Source organism: Denticeps clupeoides, chromosome 13 (assembly GCF_900700375.1).
Source record: "Denticeps clupeoides chromosome 13, fDenClu1.1, whole genome shotgun sequence".
NCBI lineage: Eukaryota > Metazoa > Chordata > Actinopteri > Clupeiformes > Denticipitidae > Denticeps > Denticeps clupeoides.
Genome location: NC_041719.1, coordinates 3,027,742 through 3,053,061, shown reverse-complemented (window position 1 = coordinate 3,053,061; position 25,320 = coordinate 3,027,742). Strand labels below are relative to the sequence as shown.

The 25,320-nt window shown below is 46.3% G+C and overlaps 1 protein-coding gene across 13 annotated transcripts in view; it reads right to left on the bottom strand.

Moving 5' to 3' along the window:
• msi2b (musashi RNA-binding protein 2b) overlaps positions 1-25,320 on the bottom strand; it is a 163,911-nt gene that overhangs the window by 34,183 nt on the left and 104,408 nt on the right. For all 13 annotated transcript variants that reach the window (XM_029000062.1, XM_029000064.1, XM_029000065.1 and 10 more), the window contains one exon: positions 12,895-12,977. In XM_029000062.1, coding sequence (XP_028855895.1) covers positions 12,895-12,977 — 83 coding nt within the window. The remainder of the gene's footprint in view (positions 1-12,894; positions 12,978-25,320) is intronic.

Sequence of the window (25,320 nt, the reverse complement as noted above, 5' to 3'; positions counted from 1 at the left end):
GGGAAAGGGTGCAGAAGATCAGACACCTCTCCCATCATATCAATTCAGAGGATGGAGCACTTGACCCCTGGGTGACCTTGTAACACTGACAAAGATTTTGTGGCGTCACAGAAAGTCTTTAGAACGACAATGAAACGTTCAGAACTCCAGTTTCGCCCTCGCAGACACCAACATACGTTTCTCCTTGGACAGAGAGCATCATGGGGGAGAACAAGGAAATCAAACGCACACCACGCCGTCCATAATGTTTATTTTCTGCTCGGTAATAGACGCCGCCGCCGCTCCATCGTTTTTATGTTTGCTGTGTTCAACCAAGCATGCAGACACAGACGCCGCAGGCGGAACATTCTCCCTTCTGCACCTTCCTCCTCTCCCTCACATGTCGGGTCCTCCACTTTTCCCGCCTCGAGGGTCCCTCGGCCCCCCGCGTGGAGTCGGACCCGCCCAGTCCTACCCGAGCCTCCCGCTGCACTGACTGACATTTCATCCTCTCCTACAGAACACACCGATAAACGGCTGCTGCCTGGAGAGAAGGACACCCACACACACACACACACACACACACACACACACACACACAGAGGTACGATATAAGATCTACCTCATCAATCTGCGTCAAACTCCGCCCGCGTCCAGCCACTTTTCATAATGAAATAATCCCGCAGGTCACACCGTCTGGTTAACCACCGCCACAAACCTCCCAGCCAAGCCGCGAGAATCCCATATTCCAACTCGGCAGCTAATTATCATAAGATAATTAGTACTTTAATTTCATATTAAATTATACATTTTACTGAATGTGATTTCAAATGAAAATCACGAAGAAATTAAATGTGTCCGCACACACGCACACACACATAGAAATCCCCAAAAAAACAGAGACATAGATCCCTTATGCAAGACCTTAAAAAAAAAAAAAAGAAGTCCCCACTTGGATTCCTAGTCTTTATTGTCTGAACTACATGCCTCATACTGAGTCGACTGCGCCTTAAATTTCGTTATTGATTGAGAAGTGACAATGACAACAAAGGTTTATCTGATCTGGTCACATTTAAATTATAAGTGCATGGTCTCCTTCACAGCCTTCCATGAGCTCTGTTACCCTCTAAATGTTGCTGTGGGGTCATAAATTGGGGCATTTAATGCAAAGGACTGATCAGTCCACCAAAACCAATTAAACGACAGACATGGCGGGAACCTCCCTCATTAGTGGATGAGCGCAGTGACCAGTTCCTAATGGAACAAGATATTTAAATTAGTCGGACGCTGCAGTAGAAGGTTTTTTTTTTTAATGTAAAAAAAAAACCTTTAATCAAACAAAGGGGCTGAAAAGCTACGTGTGTGTGACGTGTTTAATTAACACTGTGGTGGCGAGCTCCCCGTCGTTAGCCACGGCGTCAGCTAATCGCGGCTGAGAGCCATCGCTTATCACGTGTCATCACCAGAGGGGACGTGGCCGTGACGGACCGGTTCCGCGTTATTACGGGACTAATTAGGGCCAGGATCAGGTACCTCACTGACGGGCCCTTCAGCTTTTAATGAACGAAGTGAGCAGGGCGCGCTAACGACCGGGGAGGGGGAGAACAGCCACGGAACCATCAGCGAGGTGAGGACGATGGCAGAACACAGAACTGGAAGACTGTTAAGTTCAGGGCTTATACACACACACACACACACACACACTTATGCATATGGGGGACCTGTCTCGATAGTTCATTTTGAGACTTGGGCTCATTTGTTAACCCATTTATCTACCCACACACTGTTCGGCGGTCCAGGTGTCGTCTGGCGGACCTATCCGAGTGAGCCAATAAATGGCTTGGCTCCGCCCAGGTTCTGGGGTGTTAACGATGAGCCTTGGTTCTCTCGGTTCCTCCCTCTCTCTCAGATACAAGGTGATGATGAGCCACATGGAGCTGACAGGTCGGAACAAATGTGCCCATTAGAGTCAGAGAACACAGAGAAGGACGGACACACACACACACACACACACATCTGGGTTATCTGCTTTATATGCATCACCTATAAGTTTTATAAAAATTTAAATGTAGGCTCCAGCAAAATGTCCTCACATGTACAGGAATTTCACACTGTTTAAAAAAAAACAGTATGGAAAATGTATGGAACACAAGCACACACACACATCTGGGTTATCTCCTTTATATGAATCACCTATAAGTTTTATAAAAATCTATATGTGGGGTCCAGCAAAATGTCCTCACATGTACAGGAATTTCACACTGTTTAAAAAAAATACTATGGAAAATGTATGGAACACAAGCACACACACACACACAGAAGATTGTGCTTATTCATCAGCATTTTATTCACCACTGGAAGGGGAAAAAATCCCTTCAGAAGTGATGACACTAAATTCATCTTGTTGAAGGCTGTGTGTGTGTGTCTGACAGAGAGAGTTTTTTGGCTTTAACCTGTTACTGCTGACTCACTCTCAGTGAGTTGGAGTCTTGATCACGCACATGCAAAGATGAAGAAAGAATTCACGTATTCAAAGTTTTCAACCAAAAAAATTAAAATGACAGGGAGTGTTCAAGGGGACCTCAGTGGCACCTTGGAGGTGCAACCGATTACGGTCACGAGTCCGCTTCCTCACCCGCTAGGTCACCACGGCCCCCCGAATGAATGAATATTAAATTCTCTGGTATGAAACAAACCAACTTCCATGTGGAATGGCAAAACCCTCAAGCCACTAAAGCACGCCGTACAGGGCCACTAATTAATTATTAATAATGACTGTCATTAGGCACAATTTGACCTGAAATCACTATGATTAGAATTGTAAACAGACAGGTTCGTTTCATGCCTGTGTTTGCACTGGATGTGTTCTCCAGCAGAACACCTGTTTCAGGAAAGTGATGGACCCCCGGACCCCCCAGCTCTTTGTGCCGTGTGTAATTGAAGCTCCGAGGCAAACCAGCATCTGAACCAGTCGTTTATCGAGTGAACTGCCAATATCGACAAATCGCCGCCTCAACGATTGTACTGGCTGGAGCGGCGGTGGCAAAATGTTAAATTAACATCAACAACACACACCGCTGGGGCGGCGGTGGCCTAGCGGTTAAGGAAGCGGCCCCGTAATCAGAAGGTTGCCAGTTCGAATCCCGATCCGTGAAGGTGCCACTGAGCAAAGCGCCATCCCCACACACTGCTCCTCGGGCGCCTGTCATGGCTGCCCACTGCTCACAAATTTCACTGTGTCACCCTGTGCTATGCTGCTGTGTATCACAATGACAATCACTTCACTCTTTTTATCACACACACACACACACACACACACACACAAAGAACATACACAAGGTCACATACGAGGGAACGTGCTGATTACATGCAGAAATTTATGCACTGCACACACACAGACACACTGTGATATATGAACATTGGCACTCACACTGCCAATGACACACTACTGCAGAAGAAGGTGAACACACACAATTACACACAGGCATCCGGACACAAAAAGGGTCAGAGACTGCTCCTCAAAAGAAACCCAGAAAAGGTCCGGCCGGGCCAACTGAATTCCCGCGCTCAAAAAGGCGGGAATAATCCGGAGTGAGCGGAATTAAATGAGAGCGGTGGCCCGGCGCTCCTGTTACGATGCTGATACACTTACAGCCGTTCCGCCTGACACCGGGATCCATATTCACAACAGGAAGAGGCGGGGAGAATATAAATAATAGAGGAAGCTGTCGAAAGCGGTTTACAAGACGTCTGTTTCAGGGAGCCGTGCGGCGAGGGGGGTTCCTGAAATGCAATATGCACTGATAATAGTAAATGCACAGATTTCTTTATAATTACTGGTATATATCAGCATCCTTCAGTCCCAGGTTCAAACCCCATTTACTACCAGCAAGACAACCTGAGTGTCTCCTGGGGGACTGTCCCTCTCACCACTCTGAATAAGGGCGTCTGACGAATGCCGTAAACGTAAATGTAATTGCAAAGGCAATTTCAGTACGAAGTTTTATTAAAGGAAGCGCCACTAGATGGTGCTGTTGAGTTGTCAAAGTCAAAAAGACCAGTTTTTACATTTACAGCATTTATGAGGCGCCCTTATCCAGAGCGACTTACAATCAGTAATTACCGGGACAGTCCCCCCCTGGAGACACTCAGGGTTAAGTGTCTTGCTCAGGGACACGATGGTAGTAAGTGGGGTTTGAACCTGGGTCTTCTGGTTCATAGGCGAGTGTGTTACCCGCTAGGTTATTGCTACCCCAGTTTTTAGAACAAACCAAGTAGACAAATAGGGCATCACATATTATGCTGACTAATATGTTGGCGCCTCGTTGTTCGTGGCCATCTCTCCTGCTCTGTCTTCATGAGATGACGCCATGTGCCGCATCTTCCCCCCGTTCCTCTCTGTTTTGACATCTCCAGTCACAGAGAGCGCGCCGCCAACTGCCTGCTCCATTACAGCCGTCGGAATGACTGTAATCTTTCCCCATCTCACAGCTCCCTTTCATTAGTGCGACCTGCTCTTAAAACACCGGCCACGCCGTGCGGCACACACCCACCGCCGCTGCGGCGGGAGCATCAGAGCTGCACCTGACAACGACAATTTCACCGGGGGAGAAATGAGGGATGACGCATTAAACCCCCCCCCCCCCCCCCCACACACACACACACACACACACACACACACACCCTCAGTGCCCTCCGCTGGCCGTAGAATCAATTTTTGCTCCACCCACCATAACAAAAGACATATAGCACTATTAAAAAATTCGCTTTTATACAGAGACCATAACATCCATAACATCTTCATACATTAATTACATGTTACGTAGTGCAGGGGTGGCCTAGCAGGTAAGGAAGTTGAATTGTACAGGCTACATGTCACCTTAAAGGTGGGAAAATTCTTGAAATTATTTATAGTGATTTCGTATCGCGTTGTACCCCAAACACCTGCCTTTTAACCGGGGTGCGCACAATTTGTTTTATCCACAGTAATCTTTCCCAGGGGTTAAGATAAGGCCCCTGTCCTACTCAGGGGCAGTTCTAGGGGCGGGGCCAAAGGGGCATTGGCCCCCAGTGACAGCTGATTGGCTCCCAGTAGTGCCCGTCTAGTCACTCATCTGTCCAAAATGTCACCGTGTGCACTTTTTTAAAGCGTATCAATGTGGCGTGACATTGAAACCATGTATAAACCTTACCAAAACCAGGGATTGAGTGCAAGGATATTGGACAAATACTAACCCTAACCCCTTTTATGAATATTGTGGCCCCCTGATGGCCCTGGTCCCATTTATTCAACCCTGGGGTTGAAGGGGGCCACAAAGTGGTTGTTTTTGTCATTGTGATACACTGCAGCACAGCACAAAATGTGTCCTCTGCATTTAAAGGTCCCCTGACATGCAAATGTCACTTTGTGAGATGATTTAACATTAGTACGAGTTCCCCCCGAGCCTGTCTATGATCCTGAAATGGCGACAGGTGTAAAGAGCGCTAAAGAGGTGGCCATTCTGCGTCACCGTTCAGAGAGCGTCTCAGGTGATCCGATCTGGAATTTGTACCCATATGTCATCACAAGGGGAAAGTTCACACGACGTCCTGGTTGTGGCAACCATTGTGGTTAGTGGATGGTATTGATGACGTCACCTCCGTGAATGCCCCCTCACTTCTATAGGCCGCTCTCCTCCTCATCTGCATTTAAAGCTACAGACCCCGACAGAGCGCGTCCTGGGGCAATCTCATTGTGGGACTGGATCAATGTGGCTATAACCACCACCTCAAGTAAAAAAAATCATTGCTGTAAAATTGCGGTGATTTGGTATATTCAGGCCACGTAATGTTGTTGAACCCTGACAGGACCAACTGAAGCGACCTCGGATCATGAAGAAAAATGTCTTACAGGAAAAACAAACATATAGGGCTCTATACCTTGGGAAATGGGAAGTGGAAACGGGAAAAGGGAATCACTCTCACAGGGGACGCTCCACACTCGCACCACATCACAACCTTTAACACCAAGACCGGGCTCTTACACATTTTTACAAAAGAAATTCCAGGACTTTTCAGTTACTCTAAGGCAAATTTTCATGACCATATGTTTCTGTGCAAATGATGGGGGGTGTGTGATAAATTGAATAATTTTCTGTTCAAATTTACCAGAAAATTATTCAACTAAATTTTTACGACAACCCTGAATAGCTTGAACGACAGTGTTTCTTCCTCCAAGCCTGAGTAAAATGGGTCGGATCAGGCTTCGGCATGTAATTTACATGACTTTTAAAATAGATGCGGCTGTGGAGGTGCTGGAATATGGAAGCAACGCACGCAGCAGCATGTGACGCGGTTCGCTACGCAAAGACAGCAAAGACACTACAGACCTGCGCTAGTTTTATACGTTGTAGCTGTAAAAGTCTACAATGTAGACTCTCGCACAGACTTACGGAAACTATGCCCTTCATAATACATTTATGTTTACATTTATGGCATTTATCAGACGCCCTTATCCAGAGCGACTTACAATCAGTAGTTACAGGGACAGTCCCCCACTGGAGACACTCAGGGTTAAGTGTCTTGCTCAGGGACACGATGGTAGTAAGTAGGATTTGAACCTGGGTCTTCTGGTTTCATTGGCGACTGTGTTACCCCACTAGGCTACCACCTACTACCACATTCATGTGTCAATCAGATTTCAACGACTTTTCCGCGATTTAATATGTTCAAAACTTTTCAAGGCCTAAAAAAATTTTTTAATTCTTTTTAAATTCCATGACTTTTCTGGGTTTTTAATGACCGCAGGGACCCTGCAAGACCAAACTCGGACCACAAGTCTTACAACTGCCGACGCGGACCACGCCCGGCCTACCCTGTGGCCACAAGGCAGGAATTCACAGGCCAGGCCGCGGCCATACATCGCACATACCACGACGGTGTCAGAATAATAACAACAACGAAACCCGGCGTAGGGAATCGGGAAGGGACGGGTGTACCGCGATTTGCGAATTCACTTCACGCGCTTCCCCTCTCAACCTCATGCGCTGGACTGTTCTTAACCCAATTTTAGTGCTTTAATTTGCATAAAGCAGGACCAATAATTATGCAGTAATTAACCAACGCTTGTTGAAACCCACGTGGTGACTTGTTTTTGGCAGGGCAGCGTACCAACTCCATGCTGGAGGCCTACAGTAAAAGAAAAGGAAGTAATTTCCCTGAAATGTGGCAGCTCCCTTCTTCTCCCAGCGGTAGGCGATCTCGAAATGATCCTGTGTCCCCGCGCCGCCGCGCTGTGAGCCCGACTCCAAATGGACCCTGTCGACCACTCAGCACTTATCATACATGCTAATGGGCGCCCGTGCGGCATGCCGGCACAAGGCACCGTGGGACGGCGGCCACCGGCTGAGAGGCAGGACGGAGAGAGTCGCGGTGACAGGAATCCGGGACAAGCTCCAGGTCCCAAGCGGAAGGAGCGCGGCGTGGGCGCTCCTGCATCAGTGCTGCCGCCACGGACCTCTCGGGCTCCGAGCGAAGCCGAGGTGTTGGAGAAACACCGAAGCTGACGGAGGTGTCGCCACACCACGCTCCCGCCCCGAGCGGCGACAGACGCTTCTACCGCGCAAGATAAACACTGAGCTGAACAACTACTCGCGAGTCGTGATGTGCGGACGTTTACTTTTATAGTCAGTAGCCGGGCCTGAACCACCTGGAAGGCGGTGCCTGCAGAGGTGGGAAGGAGGACGTACCTCCTCCACCTCACTCTGTCCAGTGAAGAATGCAGAGTAACAAGCAGCGCTGTCAAGGGTTAAATGCGACGTGTACAGTAAACAAAATGCATTCATTTATTTTAACACATGCCCAAAATTAAACAGAACATCTCCACAGCTGCATGGCCATTAGTATAATTTTTTTTATTCTAAATCATAATGCCCCTGAAATTACTCCAGAGTGTAGGAATCGGCAGATCCGGGTCAGAGAAAATGAAGATGCACTTTTACGGTGATTTGGACATCTGAGAGAGGCTGTAGAAGCTATACTCCTCAAGTAACCCATAGTACTAATTCCCAATAATAAACCTGCATAAAGACAACAGGAAGCATTACTAGAAATCCTATCAATTTGGGCACGTTGGTGACGTTTTGGACACCATATGTGTCATTTGAGATGACACTATAGGAACTATATATATATATTTTTTTACTATACTTTTTTTTTACTTAATTATTCATTCCAATTAATTACAGCTGTTTTGGGACAATTATGAAAATATCAATATGCAATATGTAAATTCCCAATATATATGTAGATATGTTTTCCATTCAAAAGAACAACATGCAAAATACATTGTCTGAACAAGAACAATATTAAGTTGAAAAATGTTGTATAAAAAATTAACAATATACAATTCTAACATTCAATGGAATAAATGATCTATATCTACATTATTGTGTATCATGGCATTTCTTGAATCAGTTCTTTTTAGAAGTGACCCTCTCTGCAGTGTATGGGTGTTTTTGTCTGCCTCAGTAGATTCTTTTCATCAGGACAAGCTGCTGTCCTGCAACAGAATATCCAGCACCTCCTCAGTCATAAAAACGCATCCGATTTCATGGAAAAAACTTCATCACCACTATTCACCAACCACAACGCACGACGCGCTGTGTGTGTGCACATAATAGCTGTATTACGGTAATTCCTTGGCCCTTTTTGGGGAGCTCTTGGAAGGGTGCGGTATTTAGGCTGCGTATCATGCTGCCTTGCAATCTAATCCTGATTCTGCACGTTAAGATGATATGCGATATGTATGAATTGGTCCATATTTATGGGTGTTAATACTGTGTGTGCGCTGTGCTGCCCCCGGTGGTGGCGGCATTCGTTTTGATTTGTACAGCCCTAATTAGACACTTTTTAACATTACTGATATATGGTTCAAATGGTAAAGCGCTGTGGTACAAAAGCATAAAATATTAAATTGTCTTAAGTGCTCAGATTGAATTGCTAGGGGATTAGGGTGGGTCCCAGGTTCAAACCCCACTTACTACCATCGTGTGCCTGAACAAGACATTTAACCCTGAGTGTCTCCAGGGGGGGACTGTCCGTGTAACTCCTCTGGATAATGGCGTCTGGTAAATGCCATTAATTATTGTAAATGTTTGGATTTTTTTTTCACTGCCTTCAATAAATGAAAGGGTCAGAAGATTTTACACTGCGACAATAAAAAAGGTATCACACAGAGGTCACACGCTTACTACCATGGGTTCGCACCCATGTGAATTATTATAAGAAGCAAATAATACATCGTGTGGACATTTTTATGACAAAATATAAAAAAAGACATATTAGCCATAACACACTTCACCTGGACCAGTGAAATAAAAAAGGAGAGTAAAAATGTGTGTGTGTGTGTGAGAGAGAGAGAGAGCTACACCCTGAGGCTGATGAAAAAAGGATGGATGAAAAGGCGCTGATGGAGTAACAGCTCTGGCCCGAGGGGCGGTCGTTCGCTCCGGGTTTCGCTTTATGGCCTCTGGCTAAATTTACCTTTTCCCACGTAGCAAAGCAGCTCCAAAATTAGACATATCGAGCGGCGTCTCTCACGCGCTCTTCACACGGTCCGCTGTGTGTGTCCACGGGCGGGCCGGTACTCCTCCTACAACACCTTTCCAACTGGCCAATCGTAAGCTCTGCCCAATCGGTTCTCAGGGTCAGAGGGCACAGATGCTGCTCTTCTGTGATTGCAGCAGAACAAGCAGCCAATCTTCAAAACCCAGAGAGCCGCAGAGCAGCTGGCAAGAAAACGTCGGCGGGTCAAATATTCACAAAGTGATAAAAAAAAAAAATAAAAAAAATTAATAGATGTGACTTCCTGCAGATGGAGCAGAAATGATTTTAATGGATGGTCCACCAATCGCAAATGTACCCCTGCTCACAATGGCTAGTCGGTTAAATTCCAGGGACATGACTTGGTGTATCACAATGGACAGAATCACTTTCACTGATGCTAATGATGCATGCGGGTCCCAACGAGCCCAGTTTAAGCTCCACTGGTCAATGGACGGCATGAAGGCCACAATGAACATAGGGGAAAAGAAACAATGTGATAATGTGACATCATTAAAAAAAAATCAATGACGTGTCACTTTGGATAACAGATGGCCGCGACCCTGGCCGATGCAGCGTACGGTACACGTGGTGTATAATGTAAAAAAAGAAAAAAGATTCACGAGGCTGTTTCTGGACCAAGTTTGACACCTGCGTTCAAAAAAACGATGTATTATGTATATTAATGTGAATTTCCACTTGATGACACAGGGGGCTGCATTTCACCTGAAACCAATGGTGTCCACCGATATCAACAGAAAATGGAAAATACTGAAACTCCCTGTAGAGTTTAAGTAATATTATTACTTCTTGAAGGAGACTGTAAATCGTACACTGAAAATGTACACTGCTCAAAAAACACACGGTATCTGAGATGTATGAAATATTCATATAAAATGTACATTTACATTTACAGCATTTATCAGACGCCCTTATCCAGAGCGACTTACAATCAGTAGTTACAGGGACAGTCCCCCCCTGGAGACACTCAGGGTTAAGTGTCTTGCTCAGGGACACGATGGTAGTAAGTGGGGTTTGAACCTGGGTCTTCTGGTTCATAGGCGAGTGTGTTACCCACTAGGCTACTATCACCATTAAAATACTTTGTTCTTTACAAAGTTGAATGTCTTGACAACAAAATCCCACAAATATTGTGGATGAAAATCTAATTTATCAACCCATGGATGTCTGGATTTTGAGTCACAATAAAAAATTAAAGAGGAAAAACACACAACAGGTTGATCCAACGTTGATGTAAAGTCCTTAAAACAAGTCAAAATGAGGCTTAGTTGTGGGTGTGGCCTCCACGTGCCTGCATGACCTCCCTACAATGCCTGGAAATTCTCTTGATGAGGTGGCGGATGGTCTCCAGAGGGATCTCCATCCAGACCTGGACAAAAGCATCCACCAACTCATGGATAGTCTGTGGTCCGACGTTGGTGGATGCAGTGAGACATGATGTCCCAGATGTGCTCAATTGGACTCAGGAACTGGCGGGACAGTCCATAGCATCAATGCCTTCATCTTGCAGGAACAGCTTAAAAATGCCAGCCACATGAGGTCTAGCTTCCTTGCAAAGAGGTGGAGGTAGCAGCCATGCTGCTGGGTGGTTGCCCTCCTGTGGCCCTCCTCCACGTCTCCTGATGTACTGGCCTGTCTCCTGGTAGCGCCTCCATGCTCTGGACACTACGCTGACAGACACAGCAACCCTTCTTGCCACAGCTCGCATTGATGTGCCATCCTGGATGAGCTGCACTACCTGAGCCACTTGTGTGGTTTGGAGACTCCGTCTCCTGCTACCATCAGAGTTAAAACACCAGCAACATTCAAAAGTGACCAAAACATCAGCCAGAAAGTACAGGAACTGAGAGGTGGTCTGTGGTCCCCACCTGCAGGACCACGCCTTTATTGGGGACGTCTCGCTAATTGCCTATAATTTCCACCTGTTGTCTATTCCATTTGCACAACAGCATGTGAGATTGATCGTCAATCGGTGTTGCTTCCTAAGTGGACAGTTTGTGGACAGTGTGATTGACTTGGAGGTACATGGTGTTGGTTAATTGTTACCTTTATGTTTTGAGCGGTGCATTTCTTCACATTCTTTTTAACATTTTTGGAAGGTTCCAGATTTCTGTACATTACGGGCTAGTCTGTTTTCTCAGCTCGGCTACCGTAACAGCCGTACTCTGCAAAGCGCTTTTCTTCAAACTGCAGAAACACCCAAACCCAATGAGCAAAGGTCAAATATACAAGGTCCAGCAAATCAGTTTGTCGGGTTAGGACCAGCCGGCCCAAGATTTTCAATTTCGCTCTGTTTTTTTATTCCATGGCGTAACAGGCTTTCCCAAATGAACGCGTCTCGGCTCCTGCGGAACCCGGCAAGGTATTACGGCTGGACGAGGGACCAGGATGTTCTTCTCTACAGCTGCCAGATGGGACTCGCCGACACAATTTCATGGTCTGTGGTTGGTGCAAACCACCGACGCCGCCCACCCTGCCCACACTACAACCTGCACGGACATCTGACCTTCATCATCACCACCATCATCATCATCATAATCATCATTTCACCTTCAACTGCTGAACTCTTCTCTTTTTGGGGGCATGTCTGTCCCAAATCCTTTCAATAAAAAACATTTTAAAAACCATATACCATAAATCCAGATGATATGTAACCTTTTTTTGACTACATTGATAAGTTGTTTGGTTTTAGATTAATAAGACTAAAACTATTAATAATTTATTGAGTCCTTTTGGCAGCAGTAGAGTTTTATTTGATATGTACAGTACTGAGCAAATGTCTTAGGCACCGATACACACCAATACAAAAGCCCTACCTCAAACACTGATCAAATATTGATTTACCTTTTATTATGAAACAATGACATGATGTGTGTACAGAAAGAGACTGTGTTCTCCTATTGTTCTCTGAGCAGCAATACAACATCGTTCTCAATGTGTAGACCTTTGCTTGTAGGAGAACGTTCATTATTTTGGGAGTTGGGAGCGACCGACTCCCAGTTCTTCTAGAACATCTCTACAGATCAACATCAACATTATTGCCACGATCACTTATTAATCAGGACCTTTAGATGGTCTTACTGAACTGAGTTAGAACTTCCACTACTGAATTTTGCACAGTGCTGTAGATCCCAGTTTCACCCAAAATGTCACTTACACCCATATGGTCATCGCCGTTCGTGTTATTTGTATTATTTTTTAGTTTTCCTTCCAGAAATCGTGCACGAAAATGAAACCAAAATGAACAATTCCAAGACTTCGCTCCAGGAAACCCGAATTACTGAAAAGCAAACAGAAAAACCAACATCTTACCATCTTATTATTGATTTCGTGAAAGTGAATCTCGCAGACCTTCTCCACCACGTCCTCGTTCTCGAAAGTGACGAAGCCGAAGCCTGCATGGTGGGAGGGGCGAGAAACAGGAAGAAGGGGTGATGAGCGGGGCGCAGAGCACGTGGCGGCCACAGAAAACACAGCAACCGAACAGGAAAAGGCAACAAATATCTGTTGATTACGATTATCGCGCGCGCCCGGCGTGATGAGCTATTGAAGCTCGCGCAGCCATCGGGGCTTTATCACCTCCTAATGACGTGCAAATTATGAAGGGGCCGCGGCGGCGCCGGGATGAAGATGTCCTGCGCGTTATTAAACCGCGGCAGAGAGGAAGCGCGTCGGGCGGCGGGCGGGAATTGCATTACGCGCCTTCTGCAGGCCTTCTGCGCGCGATTCTTCACGGGGAAACGGGGCCTTTCCACAGCAGGGGGGCTGTTGCTATGGGTGACCCCGGAGTTTTGTTACGTTATTACGGAAAAAAGCGCACACACACACACACACACACACACTAAAAAATGGTCCTTGGTTCCAAGTTATTTAGTTATTCAAATGCATGGAAAGGCAGAAATACACGCACACACAAACAAACACACACACACACACTAAAAAATGGTCCTTAGTTCCAAGTTATTTAGTTATTCAAATGCATGGAAAGGCAGAAATACACGCACACACAAACACACACACACACACACACGCAAGTTATTTAGTTGGAAACACAGAAATACACACACGCGTTGATGCGTTCACACACACACACACACACACACACACACACACACACACACACTGCAAAAGGTTGTAAAAACTGTAATCTGTACATCGACACACACTCCTGGGTCAGGCTGAAAAGGCCCGACTCCACTTCACTACGTTATATCATCTGTGACAGCAAATAACACAGTGAATAAAGAGCACCGCTACACACACACACACACACACACACACAGAGCCCTGAGCCGAAAGCAAGCTTTTCAGCTAACACACACACACTCGTCAGACAAACAGCGGCTGAGCAGCTGGAGGTTTTGGGGAGATAAGTGTACGAGGTCACCAGGTCGACAGCGGCCTGACGGCGCGAGGGCGCCCCGAAACCCCACCACCGAGATAAGGGCGATGACGGCGGCGCGTCCGATAAGAGGCGCGCCGCATAAACAATCCTGCGGTCAGAGATCACGGAGCGTCGCCGCTACGGTCCTTATTTCATAATAAAAAAAAAAAGCAACGCGCGGCACCATCTTCCATCCAAACGCTTCTGTATTCACACGAAGTGCAAAAGCCTTCAGCAGTAACGGTCACCCTGGGCCGGTCACTTCCTGTCCACTCAGGTCACTTCCTGTCCACTGCCTTCTGGTTTTCATTACACGTCCGAAAATTCCAAAAAGAGCAATCAAACAATCTACGTTTTTAACAATGCGAACAGTGACAGATCATGTTCGTGTCCTGCCATATAATATCAGGACATGATGAAAAGCCTTTTCTAAAATCATCTTCGTTCATTAAAAGGTTGATTTCACTAAAAGTAGCGCTCACCTTTCCTGATGGGATCAGTGTGGCTCTCGCCTTACAATTTGGAGTGGACCAGGGGTCGGCAACCTTTAACACTCAAAGAGACATTTGGACCCAGTTTCCACAAAAGAGAAAGCGCCGGGAGCCCCAAATTCTTTTTGACATGTAAATCGAAGATAGAACTGCATTTATTATCTTAACATTTATGCTATGTATAAAAGATTTGTAGTGTGTTGCTTGTGAAATTAGAGAAAATAGTTGCTGGGGCGGGGAGAGAGTTTGCGGAGATCGTACGTTGGGTTGGGGCCGCGTGGAAGCCGATGACGTGACCAATGTTTAATCACCTCAAAACCCAAGAGAAGTGTAAAAACCGGCCACAATTTTGAGCGACAAAGTTGCATATTAATTTATTGAATAAATAAAGTTTTAATATACAGTACAGGCCAAAAGTTTGGAGACACCTTCTCATTTGACGTGTTTTCTTTGTTTTCATGACCATTTACGTTGGTAGATTCTCACTGAAGGCATCAAAACTATGAATGTGGAGTTATGTACTTAACAAAAAGTGGAGACCTGGCCTCCACAGTCACCGGACCTGAACCCAATCCAGATGGTTTGGGGTGAGCTGGACCAACAAGTGCTAAACACCTCTGGGAACTCCTTCAAGACTGTTGGAGAAGCATTTCAGGTGACGACCTCTTGAAGCTCATCGAGAGAATGCCAAGAGTGTATAAAGCAGTAATCAGAGCAAAGAAACTAGAATATAGAACATGTTTTCACTTATTTCACCTTTTTTTGTTAAATACATAACTCCACACGTGTTCATTCATAGTTTTGATGCCTTCAGTGAGAATCTACCAACGTAAATGGTCATGAAAATAAAGAAAACACATTAAATGAGAAGGTATCCAAACTTTTGGCCTGTACTGTATTTTAAATACATAAACATTCTAATCATTGTGGGTATATAAAATAAAAATTAAATTTATTTAAGCTTTACAAAGCCTTATTTATTGAGGTATGAGTCTGTTGTGGTGAAATAATACTTTGATAAATATTTATATCATGAGAGTCTATTTCAGGGTACATCACCAAGCAGCAATTGCACAATTATATAATTTCATGTTGCATGCTGATCAATAATTACGATTCAGCCTGATGTAAATGTCCAATTGTCTAAAATATAAAAATGTAAAATATAAAGTGACAGCTCCCGACTCATAACCATCAAATCAGAAAGTGAAACTCTGCCGCCTGTGAAAATTTCCCCCGTTCTCCCCCCTCCCACCGCGCCTTGTCTTCGCCCCTTATCAACCCCACACCGACCACTTCTGACAACCAACAAATCAGCTGTCAGGAGCAATTTCTCACCGAGCGGCAAGCACGGGCTGCGGCCACGCCGAGGGGAGGGGGGCGGCGCCATCGACGCCGCGGCCAGGGGTTCGATCCTCGCGGGGAACAGAAAGCAGGCTGGGGAATCGCTCAATTTAAACACTTTATTCATTTATGCAAAGCAGCACAACAGAGGCACATATGACGAGGCGAGGAGGACGTCCAGCAGGACTCCAGCGGCTGATAAAAAGCATTTGAAAGCTGGCAGGTGCCAGTCTTCTTCGGTGGCGTACGTCCCTGTTAGTTCCTAGCGTGGCGTTTTAGATCACAGCCAAATTACAAATGTTCCCACTTCCTGCGGCGCGAACCAGACAGAAAGCAGGAAATTCCACTTTTCTCCGGGTTTCCGACAAAACCAGAGTCTGACTCTCAGGGTCAGTGTTGCCCGCGCCGTTCTCTCCACAGAAAACCTTTTTTATGACGTGACGTGTCGCCACCTGCAGATTTAAGGGGTTGCCGAAGTGTCCCCTGACCGGTCCTGCTGGCTGAGTTCACCACGACCCCCCCCCCACCCCCACCCCCGACACGATGAGCTCACGTCTGCGGCGCCGCCGACGGGCCGCAAATCAGGCCGGCCCCCGGCGACCCCCTCACCACCCTGAAGACAGGTCAAGGGTCGCCTTCCATACAGCCCAAGTCATGTGACTGCTTTATTATTTGTATGATTTATTGGTTTAAATGTTTATGGCTGTCTGCTCTGTGAAAGGCACATGAAGTTATTTGTTCATTTAATTGTTTATCACAGACATAAACAAAGCGATTCATCAATATTTTCAGCACCGCTCACGTCCCACGGTGGCCGTGGTCGAAACTGACGCCTGGGTGGAGGGGACACCGCGGCCACTGCTGGTTATGAGGGCCACGACATCACAGGAGTATTTCTCGTCCGGTTTCCTTTTGAAATCTTGTTTGTCATAAACCCTTTTTCCCCTGAAATCCCCACAATGACAACACATGGATTTTCCCATCTCGGCGGCGGTAATAAGTGTTAGTGGCTATTACCGACGCGTCTGGACAGAAGCTCGCACTTATTAGTGAGTGTTGGTGGCTGCGGTCTCTGCAGACGAAAAAAAAAAAGAAAAAGGACGGAGAAGAAATAAAAAAAAACAAAAAAAAACACAAAGAGCTTTAACGCGCTTAATGCCAGTCCCCATCGGAGCGCAGCACAAATAAAATTTAAATGCTAAATCAATGAGTCTTCAACTGACCTTTGCTTAAAAAGCCGAGCGCCTCGAGCCGTTCAGCGCATTTGAAAGGAAGAGAGGAGCACGAGCAAATCAGATATTATTACCAGCGCCGCGGCGGCGTAGCGTTTCCAGATGAGAGCCGTAAACAAGGCGGAATATTAAACACCGGAACGCCGCGCACTTCTCTCTAATTTCTGCTGTATAGTGTGTGCACACACGTAAACGCACACACACATATATATACAGGTCAACACACACACTGCACGCGTGTGCAGATTTTCCCATCCACAAAAACAAACATTCAAGTAAACACACACACACACACACACACAAATGCATGTGCACGCACACATGTGCCATATTTACACACATACACCAGTAAATTTGCACTTAGACAAGAACATAAATGTGTACACACACATACACAATTACCTTAATGCTTTAGTTTCTATGGTCTCTAATGATTTTTAATTATAATAAAAGGATATTTTTTAACGATTCTGCATTAAAATAGAAGGCAATAAAAATACATTTAAGAATAAAAGTAAAAAAAATTGACTGCAGAATGGATGGTTCTAGACTGGTTCTGTGAGATCAGTGACAGGTACAGTGTGGTTCTAGCCTCATTCTGACACCTTTTATGCTGGGCCGAGCAAGGTCACCGGCATAAGTGGCATAAAAGGTTCCTGGTCTGCAATGTCCTAATGAACATTGCCGCTGTCTGGAATGTTCCGCCTTCGCTAAGAGAGGACACGACACGTCCCACCAGCAAACTGGCGTCGGACCCCCTCCCCTTCATTAATACGAAGTGGAGAACCTGTCAGCAGAACCTCATTTATAAAAGCCTGGCGGTGGTCCGATATTGGAACAAGCTGGTTAGCGTGAAAAGGGAAAAGAAAAGTCTTTCTCTTCTTGGAACGGCCAAACGGATCCCGGGCGAGTCAATAAATAGATTGGCACATCGATGGGGGTTTGCGGCGTTATTTACACATCCTGTTAATCAAAAAGCGAGAAACCGGGAGAAAAACTGCGCCGAGCGGCCTCTCCGCCGCTCGCCATCCCGGCAAAGTAAATGAGAGTCGACACCAGAATCGATTGGAGTAGCGGCCCGTCCCGCTACATTATAATGACTGGCCTGAAATACGGCAGGATGGAGAGACGGAGGGAAAAGAGACGGGAAAAACGTGACAGGACGGTGGAGAAAGAAACTAAGAAAAGAGCCTCTGACGAAGACGCGTAACGATGCAAAATTTCCTTATATTAAGGGATGCATCTTAAAAATGGTTTTTGTGATTGAATCCATCCACATGCAAGGTTTGCGACTGCATTTCTTAACATGATTCACAGCCATGTAAGTTATTTATTCATGCGCATTACACGCATTATGCAACCAGAGTAGCTAGTTACCAGACAACTGGCCAGCAGCCTCTTCCTGTTGGCATGCATTCAGAAGATGTTTCTGATTGGAAGGCTTGGGAAAGACCCCCCTTCCCCACCCGACCGCCATGCATGATGCGATTGAGCCATCTCTTCACATCGCCCTCCAACATTTATCACGTTCGCGTCTTTAGCGCTCCGAAGCGGCCTTTATTGCGTTTGTCGCTCCCCCACCGCCGCTGACAGCTCGTGTAATGGGCCGGCATATGGGGACGGTGCTTTGAGGCCGATGCGTTGTGACAGTCCTTTGTTCATAATGCAGAACTCCGCGCGGGCCGCGCCGCCGCCGCCGCCACTGCCAAGCGCCACGGCAACAAGACCAATTTCACCCCTCTCACTCCAAAACACAGTAATGTGATTACAGCGGCATCAAAACAATTTAGGCTTTAATTACACGAGTCGCATCAAAGCGAAGGGCCATGATAGAAATTTCTCAAAGGGAAGCAATTGGCATGACAAATTAAAAAAAAAAAAAAAAAAGAGTAGAAAAAGCAAACAGACGATAACAGGACGGCTCCCTCGCCGTCTCGCTGACTGTAAGCCGGCCGGCGCTGAAACGCGCGTTCTTTAACGCCATCGTGGCACACGAGTCACACGGACACTCGAATAGGAAGAGCCGAGGAACCAGAGGGCCTTTACTCATCCGTCCGTTCGGCGGGGAGCCCTTCGCGTCAAACGAGACAGGGAGGCCGTCCATGGCCGAAAAAGAGACTTCGGATGCTGCGCTGGTCAAGGGGGACTTCAATTACTTATTTATTACTTAAGAATACGATAGTTCAAGAAAAACAACAATTCAGTAAATCTGTGGACGGTTTTGATAATCTGCATGTGGTGCGTTTCGTTAAATAATTATGTTGCCCACGGGCCTGGATATGTTTCAACACTTCACTAAATACAACAATTTATTAAATCTGTCGACGGTTTCCATAAAATGTATGTAGTGCGTTTCATTAAACCACAATTTTGCCCACAGGCTTGTTCGATCCGGAAACATCCAAAGCTGTTGATGATTAGGTTTTAGAACACAGCAATACGTGCTAATATTTTTAGAATAATGATTAGTATTATTAATACAACAGTGGGGGTCTTTTCATGCAGTTTTTGCAAATGTATTTATTCCGACATTTTTCCCCACCATGATTGTAAAGTGGAGCAACAACGTACACCGACGCCAACCAGTTGTTCACAACAGACTCGTGGCCGTACTGGTAGGCCGGGGCTGGAAGTCCATGAACTCACTGGACGCAGCGTCTGAGCTCTAAATGACAAAACGGCCCACTAAAGGGTGCAAATGACCACAACAGAGTGATTATGGCCGAAATGATTGTAAAGAACATTAAAGTAGGAAAGTAAAGGCGGGCGGAAGCGTTGGCGCCTCCACTCCCGTCGACACGCTCATTTTCAGAGCGATTAGGAGCCTCATTGGCCATCCGACACCCTCTCCACCCTGCAAAAGAAGCATAACCGACCCATTTGCTGCACGGCGCCGGACCATCGCTTCCGTGAGGCGCCGCGTGAAGATGGCACTTTAATGACATGACACACCCACAATTAGTGCACCGATTCACACCAATAACGGTGCTTGGGCTGTTGGGAAATGTGGCGCAAATGTAAATGAGAACATTAAGGGGCAAAGTGTCCGAGGAGGACTCCGGGTTTACAGTCTGCCAAACAGGTCAGCAACACCAGCAAAACTTCCATCACACATTCAAAATATCATATCAACACACGACACGTTGAAATTTTACGTGCGGAGTGAATGGCGGCAACAACGATCAATCAGCACTGCTGTCGCGAATTCATGGCTTTGAAAGGAACATATGACGCCCCCATGCAAATTCAACCAACCCGGTGAATTGTGCGCCACCTTGCAATTTTTGTCCAATCACTGCAACCTTTCCACAAATTCGACCGATAAGCGCCAAGCACGGTCCCCTAGATGACAGTATACAAATCGCAAGGCAACATGAATCTGTACCACAGATGGGGCAGGTATCGCAGATAAGACGGCTGGTAGGGGCTGGTAGTGGCCTAGTGGGTAACACACTCGCCTATCAACCAGGAGACCCAGGTTCAAATCCCACTTACTACCATTGTGTCCCTGAGCAAGACACTTAACCCTAAGTGTCTCCAGGGGGGAAGCTTGTCCAGTCGCTCTGGATAGGAGCGTCTGATAAATGCTGTAAATGTAAATGTAAGACAGCCACGTGTGTGACATGAATTTTTAGCTGCAAAAATTGCACTTTCTCCTGTTCATTGCCAAAACAAACTAAAACCACCACAACAGCCATTTCAGACCACAACAGACCTCTCAAAAAAGCAAAAACCCGGCAGTTTGGTCAAAAAAATGAACTTTTTAAAGAGCATACTTAGTCCTAACAGCACATCTAGCCTTGATGAACTAACAGCCACTCCCAGAGTAAACCGCTCCCATCCCTCTGGGTAAAAACGGGAACATGGCGATTTGACTTCATCTACGCCACTGAATAATGCAAGCATCTCCGGCGCCTTCGCAGAGCGCGAGATGATCAATCATTAGGTTTAATTAGCTGCTCCGGAGCAGCGGCGGCTCTTTTCTCTGCACTGGGGGCGAGGGGGGTGCAATGTTCCCCCAAAGCTGAGACTAAGAGAGCAGCCAGCAGGCTGGTCAGAGGTCTGGGGGGACGGGCAAGTTTTCGGGGATGTGGGAAATGCATGATGGATTGTGACAGTAGAACGTTCATATGAAAGACTCGAATCAATCAGGACACCAAAAAGCCAGTTCTCGTCAAACACTCGGACCAGTGGCCTTCACTCTGTCCGTCCTATAGGACCTGGGGGTCCTTCAGACAGCTAACTCACAGACCGGACTGTACAGGGCACTCCTGGTATGGAGGTCATAGCTACAGAATCCCTGATTAGATGGCAACAGGCATCTTTACTCGGTCTGATGAAAAAAAAAAAAAAAAAACAGATGAGCATCTCCAGCTTTAAACACACAGGCTGGAGAGAGGGGGGAGAACATCTGGTGCAACACGTCCCTCTGAGATGAAATACACCGAAAATAAAACTCTGACGTAGTGGCGCGTAACGCATGTTTCACCTGAGAAAATATTTCATTTGCTTTCCAAATTTGTGTCATTTCAAATGTTTCAGCATTTGTTGTGACCACATGAGAATCTGTGTGTGTGTGTGTGTGTGTGTGTGTGTGTGCCAGCATGGAGGAATTGGTTCTGTCCATGGTTCTGTATGTAGGTCACCCAGCAGCAATGGCCCATCAATTTTACTGTCCTACTTAGAAAGACACACGGTGCGCTTGAGAAAGTGGGAATTTTTCACGATGAGGCACCACCAACGTCTCCGAAGCACACACACACACACACAGTCCTCCAGCCACTTGCTCGTGGTCCACCATTTCCAGCAGTATTTTAATATATAAAATAATAATAACGAACGCTGACGTTCTGTGATAAGACTAAATGCATAAACAGCCTCGTTAATAAAGCATCTGCAATTAAAAGTGGGGAAAGTTGTGGAGCTGTGATCTAATCAGCTGAAAGTGCTTCCAAAGAGTCTGCGCTCTGCTCTCTCTCTCTCGATTAATCAGCGCCACAGAAAAGCCCACAAAAGCTGCGCCAGCGTGCATATGGCAGCACTGATACAGCCCTTTCAAAAAAGAAAATCACAGAGAGCAGCCCCGCCACTGACAGCATCCCATCATGCATCTGGTTCGACTCCAGGGGAGGGTGTGGAGCGGCCTTCGTCGAGGCTTAAGATTGCAGTCAAGGTCAAATGTGTGTTAACCGGCGGCTGGACACTGATGGGATGGAGGTAAGGACGACGGGCGACACAGCAATACGTCGAATGGCTGAGGAAAAAAAGCCACCAGTGGAGAGCGCAGGCCAGTTCTGAAGGCACGCAGCGGCACAGAGGTACCAACCTGAACGATAAAAGACCCAGTCAGAATAGAACGTGTTCTTTGATGTGTAAAGACACGCAGCATGACTGCTGGGGCACACGCGCTCTTAACTTTATTTATTCTTTTTTTTTTTCTCCCCAAAGAAAAGCTACATGATATAAAAAATCTATTACGCCAACAAAATTGGGCTAAAATATTTCAAGTATCTGTTAATTATGTGGTAAAATTTGCATAATGCAATGCTTAGGATATTTAAATTTGATTATGTGAAAGCACCCAGATGCACATACACAACACATGATCACATTTTTTGGGCACCAGGGACACACAGGCTGGAAGAAAAAACGTGTCCAGGACACAGGGATGATTTGCAGGAACAGAGCCGGGTCCCCTCGGCTCCACTGTGGTCAGACTGTTTATATTTAGTGCACATATGGTTCATTCAAAACCGAGACGAAGAATTAATTCATTGCCAATTAGCGCCAACTCAGAGCAAAAAGGACTGGGCAGATAATCAAAGGCATGGCGCCGCTTTGGTATAAAGCTTCACAAATGTAGTCTCCATTCATGAGAAAAAAAGACGAACGCACTCGTGCATCGTTGCATGAGCGCAGCAGAAAAGGCCTGGATGCGCTAGGCCTGGGACGGTGGAGACTGACTGCAGCTCAGGACAAAACACCGTGTCCACCGCGCGCGTCCACCTGTTCCTCAGAGTGTCTTACTCTGCCTGGGCACTTGCATGCATGCTTATGTGTGGTTATGCAAACATGAATTCGTCGCATGTGCGCATGCAAGTGTGTGCATGCTTCTATATTTGTGCACTTGCATGCATTTGTTCATGCATGTAAGTGTAGGTGCGTATGCATACAAGTGTGTGTGTGTTTGTGTGTGACTGTGGTAGATGCAGACGAAGGGTGGATCGTGCTCCGTTGCCTCGGGGATGGGAGTATTTGCATATGCGCTGCCTTCTGTTCGAGGATTTTTCCAGAGCTCATTTAAAAAAATTATATTAAGTGCAGCATAATTGCTTGTATAATCAAATGTGAAAATGTACATTATGGAACGTTTTCCGCACATCACACAGACATTTTAATGACCACCTCTTGGGGTAGCGCCAAGGTGAATTAAGTGGAATAGAATGACGCGCCGGTCCCTGCCTGCTTCTGTACGTCTCTGCTCTTTAGTCTCCGGCTCCTGCGGGATTCTGCCATCCACCCAGATAAAGCGTCCCACATCCATTCCCGGTCAAGGCTCGGCAGCGCCGCGATAATCACCACGTCCTGTCTGGAGACTCGTGGCCAAAAACAAGCATTAGTCGGGCACCTAAAAGACTTCGCGAAGGTAGGACGGAAAGAAAAAGGGCCCGTGTTTGAGTCGCGCTCGGAGAAAGACGGGGGCTGTTTGCGTTGGGGCTCGTAATGCGGATGAGATGTGCATAATTAAAGCGCACAGCCAGCCTGGGATTTCAGCTTGGCAAACAGAGCGCCTACAGAACAATAAAGCAACGCCGGTGAAATCGAGGAACTCTCCGCGGCGCGTGGGGGGTGCGGGGCCATTTCAAGGCACTTCGGGGGTCCCATGGCAAAAGGGACCTGGAGGTCCGTACATCAAAGTAAACCACTCCCCGCTCCGGGGTTTGCAATTTCAGGGATTTTAATTTCTGATCGCATGCTTGGCATTAATACCAGCAAAAATAAAAATAATAATAAATAAATATGTGCATACCACATGTCCTGGTCGAGAAGAACATATAGGGATATATTTCTGGATGTGACCCATTTGTATGACGGATTGTTGGACATGTTGCGTTCGCTTTCAACATTTTATTAGGCTGCAGTAGTTTGTGGATGGTCCCTTACTAAAAAAAGGAAGATTCCTGGTTGTAGTGCAGCGTTCCAACTTTATGCTGGAATTACGACTACAGAGGCTCAGCAGATGGCAGATTCTCCCATTCAGTGATGTCACAGCCAGTGTAAAGTCCACAGGAAGTGCTCGAGAAGCATTCACATTCGAAAAGAGACGCCCTTACCCTGGTAAGAAGGTGACTTCATCTCACCAGGCCCATTCAGCTTTATTTCTCCCTTTTTTTTTTTTTTTTTTTTTAAATTCACCCTCTTTATGGCCACGAGCTCATTTCAATCTCAAAGCCAACATCTGCGGCGGCAGAATTAGCCTTAAACGAGTGAAGTTAATCCTGAGGCGCAGGAGAGACGACAAAGGGACTCAACGAGGGAGAGAAGAGGGGAGGGCGGATAAGGAAGGTGTAGGAAGGTGGCCGGGCCTTTATTTTGGAGGAGAGAGAGAAAAGAATTGAATAGCTGAGAACTTTCCCATCATTCAATTATTTTAAAACTTTCTGCGGAGGCTACCTGACAGCGTCTCTTAGTAAAAAAAAAGAAAAAAGAAGAGCGTGAAAGATTTTTTTATTTCTCCTTCTCCAACTAATAACCATGATCACTCCAGGGCTTCACAAATCACAACTTTAATAATCCCACGCTGTTACTCTAACCGCTCCAGTCTTGGAATTAAAAAACCCGAGCAGCGGAGAGAGAGATTTTTACTCGTCAGTCGGCAGCACTGCGAACACTAAACAGATATCAGACAATCCGAAGCAAAGCTCCCAACCCAACTCGACACCAAACCCCCGTCTTGCATGTACGCGTGTAATTCACTTCATCCATTTACTCCGGTGAATCGCTTTTCAGCGTATTGGTATTTACGCGAAGAAACTCACACTGAGAATAAACAAACGAGCAGAGAACTCCTGTTGGGGTCATGGGGTCATGTTCACACATCAAATTTGATGTCTGAGGATGGCCACGCCCCCATACATAGCGTCTCTTAACGTTTGGTGGGTATGAAAGTGACGTAGATATGATCATTTTATACACCTTCATCACAACCCAGGCAGAGGAACAGAGCCTGGAGAACCTGAGACCAGGACCACTCTGGACGTTCTGGTTGCTGATGGGACCCTCTGTA